This window comes from Sapajus apella, unplaced genomic scaffold (assembly GCF_009761245.1).
Source record: "Sapajus apella isolate SASKATOON/1434 unplaced genomic scaffold, GSC_monkey_1.0 scaffold2731, whole genome shotgun sequence".
Taxonomy (NCBI): domain Eukaryota; kingdom Metazoa; phylum Chordata; class Mammalia; order Primates; family Cebidae; genus Sapajus; species Sapajus apella.
The window spans coordinates 4036-8342 of NW_022439657.1; the positions used below are offsets into that span (position 1 = coordinate 4036).

At 51.7% G+C, this 4307-nt stretch overlaps 1 protein-coding gene across 3 annotated transcripts in view; it reads right to left on the reverse strand.

Moving 5' to 3' along the window:
- Positions 1-4005, reverse strand: part of LOC116547338 (pleckstrin homology domain-containing family M member 1-like) — an 8034-nt gene extending 4029 nt beyond the window's left edge. The window contains exons 1-2 of one of the 3 annotated variants that reach the window (XM_032273317.1): positions 3830-3970; positions 1058-1176 (exon numbers count right to left, since the gene is read on the reverse strand). In XM_032273317.1, coding sequence (XP_032129208.1) covers positions 1058-1176; positions 3830-3953 — 243 coding nt within the window. In that variant the 5' untranslated portion in view covers positions 3954-3970. Of the gene's footprint in view, positions 1-1057; positions 1177-3829 lie in introns of all 3 variants that reach the window. The other 2 variants (XM_032273318.1, XM_032273319.1) reach the window with 2 other exon arrangements.
- Positions 4006-4307: the final 302 nt, after the last annotated feature.

Consider the following 4307-nt stretch of genomic DNA (forward strand, 5'->3'; position numbering starts at 1 on the left):
CCCCAATTCCTGAGTGAGTGCTGTAAACCAACAATAAAATTCTACACCCCCCAACTGCCTGAATGGATTCCCTCTTGGCCAAAGGGATTTTGAAAAAACTTAAAAACCTGGTTCAAGCCATGAGAGGAAGTGGGGCATGGGCCATGCCTCATGATAGCCTCTCCCTTCTGGAGCTTAGACACAACTGACCAGCATTAACATTAAAACAGAATTCTGAGACTCACAGGACAGACTCTTAGCAATAAAGATACCAACTCCAACCTGACTCTGGTCTAACATCACATGAGAGATAACCGGCCCTAAAGGAAATGAAAGTATTTTACCCCCAAATATGTTTATTTGACATATTTTGGAATGGCCCTGCAAAGCCATCTCTTGTGGGGAAAATTTATATCCTGCAGAGATTCCCTTCCCTTTCTAGGCCTTTTACTGATCTAGGAGAGATTTAACTAAGAGTCCCACACCTTTTAGGGTCTGACAAAATACATGTACTATCTATTCTCTCTGGAGCCTGTTACCTGAAGGCTTCATCCACACCTTGGCTTCCACAACCCACCTTATCTTAACCCCAAACATTTCTCTCCGCTGACTTCAACTCTTTAGACAAAGTTTTACTCTTTCAACCAATTGCCAATCAGGAAATCTTTTAACTGACCTTACCCTGCCCCTACCAATGTATACCTGACATGTACTAATTTATGTCTTTGCCTGTAACTTCTGCCAGTACCTTGGATAAAAGCAAGCTGTAACTCAATCACACTGGGCACCTGTTCTCGGGATCTCCCAGGACTATGTCATGGGTCATGGGCAAAACTGAGGTTCAGTAGCAATGGGCCTCAGGTAAGGGACAGAACTGTCTGGTTTCTTCATCCCAACTCTTGTATCTTTCCCTGGACCAAACGGCCTCAGGTCTTTGGCTCAGAGAATTTCAAGCAAACTATTACTTCCTCCTCAGAGGTACTTGGAAGCTCCATTTTATCACAGAAGGTCTAAAACCAACAAGAAACAGTTCTGCTGATCAGATTTATAGCCCCAACCAGCCAAACCCAGGTCCTACCAATGCTCCCAAAGTCTCAGAGCTATACTTTCTTAAATGTTCCAACACAGGAAGGAACAGTTCCAGTTGGTTTCCTTCATTACACTGCCTGGCCTTCTCTATATGTCCAATTTCACTTCCTACAAATATCAAGGAAGAAAAAAAGAGAATTACTTAGATGAGACTTACATTAAAAGAAGAAAGATAACCTGGCTTCACCACTCTCAAAACACCCCACTATCAGTGAACGGCGGCCTCTTCTCTTAAGGGACTTCTCAGCCACTCCCCACGGCCTTCTCACCACCGCCTGAATTGTGTACCTGGCTCTTCAGAGCCATAGCCTGGCTTTAAGCCATCCAGCTGCCATACCAATTGATGAGTCATGTTTTTTCAATTGGAAAAGAATGACAAAGTTATCTTCTGATTCAGAAAGGCAGCTGATCCTTCAGACATGTGAGTGCTGACTGAGGAAACAGCACCTCTGTCCACCTCAGGAAAGCTGGATTTCTGTGACAGGTAGGGTGGTGGGGGGTTGGAGCTTTGAAGCAATTAAATACCAGATGAAGGGTAAGAAACTTGTAGCCTGTGATTCCCAGACTCAGGGCTAGTGGATGAGGGCAGAGCTGGAGTCAGTGAACACTGGGAATCTTTCTTTCCTCCCTCCTTCCTTCCATCCAATAACACCTACCTTCCCTATATTCTTGTCCCATGTCCCAGAGGATTCTAACAAGGACCAAACTCTGAATGAATGAAAACAGGAAAGTTGCCTGACCCAGTCACCATTGTACCTAGAACAGTGCTTGGCACACACTGGTGCTCAAAAAATAAGCTGTTGAATGAACCGATTAATAAAATGAAAACAAGGCACAGGGCAAGTATCTCCATTTCACACACTGGGAAGTTGGGGTATGTAGCTCTTAAGTGCTGGGGCCACTGTGGACCTCCTTCCACTAAGCCAAGCTGCCAATAAGGCTGAAAACAACTTAAATATCCTGCATATGAATGGAAGGACATTGAAGGTAAACAGCATTTAGTTTTCAGAGGAGTAAGACTATAAACGGCAAGCAGAGACAATGTTCTTTAGGACCCTTTAATACTGTGGTCAAATGGCCCACCCATCTGATGCTGGGTCCTTAGGATTCAGAGAAAATGTGTCCCCAAAAGCCCTCAGGAAACTATAAATGTTGAGCATGGGACTTGGGTGCCTCTGGAATGTCCTTCTGCCTCAGCTACTCTGAGATAATGTGGTTCCCTGCGTTCATGGAATCCAAATGGCCGAAAGTCAATGACTTGCAAGAAAAGAAAGCGATTCAAGAGCCTCTGTACCTACCCAGGCCTCAGCCTCCCCAGGACCTATTCACCTATACTCTTCACAACAGGTAACACTGCCTCTGGCACCCATCGTGTCCCCCGAATTCAGCATCAGGAGTGATCTGCCATCAGCTCTGGCAGGGAGAGGCCCTTACAAGTGCCAGAAAAAGGAACATGGACAATGTTCTGCGACCACAGCAGAGACAATGTTCTTTAGGACCCTTTAGAAACCTCCTGGAGGCTCTCCAGGGCCAGAACAGCAGCCAGAAGGAAGTGATAGCTTCCATCATCCTATGCTAAGTGAGCTGAGTGAGTGGCCATCTCTCACCTTCCAGGTATTTGAATGATACCTTCCATTCCAGCAGCCAGCACAAGTCATTTAATATGAATGCCAGAAACACAGTCGCTGCAGACAGGTACAGGAGACTGGACGCCAGGAAAACCCTCCGGCCCAATCCACAATTTGGGGACAGCCCACTGCTCCTCCAACCTCATTTACCACCTGAGGCCCTAGGCCCACCAGTCACGCTGCTCAGTCTCTAACTGCTAGTCTGAGTGAGCACCTACATTTGGCTGTTGAGGGGCAGTTGGTGGAGTTGGCAGGAGACTCTGCACCAAGTTCTCAGACTGAATGGGAGTTGGGTCGAGGAAAGGAATGGACGCAGAGTTGGGGTGAAGAGCTGCGGTGGCGTCAGGGAGGGTGAAAGGACATGGAGATGTCATTTTTAACAAGATTGGGTGAGGGTGGTAGGAAAGGAGGCAGCAAGAGTTCAAGACAGTTTAGCAAAGACTTAGGGATGGGTGTCCTCAGTACGGCAGGAGTCGGAAAGGAAGTATACAGTGGGCTAGGAGGCTAAGACGAGAAGACACAGTTAAGACTTGGAATAAGGCTGAGATTGGAGTTACCCAGAAGAAAGCGGTGAGCTCAACAGGGCACCTACTTTGGGGGAGGGCCTTAGATGAGAGGGGGCAGAGGTAGAGTGTTTGGGATCAGCAGACCTTGGGGAGCTGGACAGGTGATGGGGGTGACTGGGATAAGAAAGCTGAGCCAGAAACGGAGAAATCCGAATACTGGGTCTCCGGCAGGTGAGCGCGGAGCATCGGGGTTACCAGAGGGGTCGGGAGAGAGGACGAGGTGTGTTAGGGCGAGGCGAATGACGTGGCCGAGATCGGGGTTGGAACTGGGGTATAGTGGGGTCACGAGTGAAGCTGCATTTACGCAAGACCGCTGGTGAGGGGATGCGGGCGAGGGCGCGGGGTGGAACAGACGGGGCGGACGGGCGCGCAGCGGCAGTGCGGGGGGAAGGCTGGGTGGGAGCCGGGAGGGCGCAGGCTGGGCAGGGCTGAGGGCTCTGAAGCCGGGCAGTCTCAGGGCAACCAGGGCTGGGGATCGCAGGGGGAGCAGGAGGCCCACCCGCCCGTTCGCGCCTCGGCCCCGCCGACCCTCCACCGCCCTTCTCACCTCTTGACCCCCTAACTCACCAAACGGAAAAGGGAGCGAGGCGGGGGGCGCTCCCGGTTGCGGCAGCTCCTCAGCCTCGGAGCAGAGGTTGCGGCCTCTCGGCCACTGACAACAGGAAGCGGCACCCGCAGCTCCTGACGCCATCACGCTCGCTCGGCGCTCCGGACCCGCCCAAGCCCCGCCCCCGGCCCGCGGTGCCAATCACGGGGCCCGAAGGAGCCCTGGGGCGGGGCCAGCTGCTCCCGGAAGTCCCTGGGAGCCTAACCCCAGACCAGATTCTTGGTCTGGGAGGCTCCGGACCCAGGGGCGCCGGCCGGGCACAGAGAGGCGAAGGCGCCGGTGCCAGGCGGAACGCCTCCGTACCGCTCGCCTCCCGCAGGTCTGCGTCAGACTAGATCCTGGCTTCTGGGCTCCTGACCTCGCTTGGCCTCAGCACCATCTGTGCAATATTGGGGCTGTCACTTCGCATCCCTCAAAGAGTTCCCGCTGGTGAGCGGC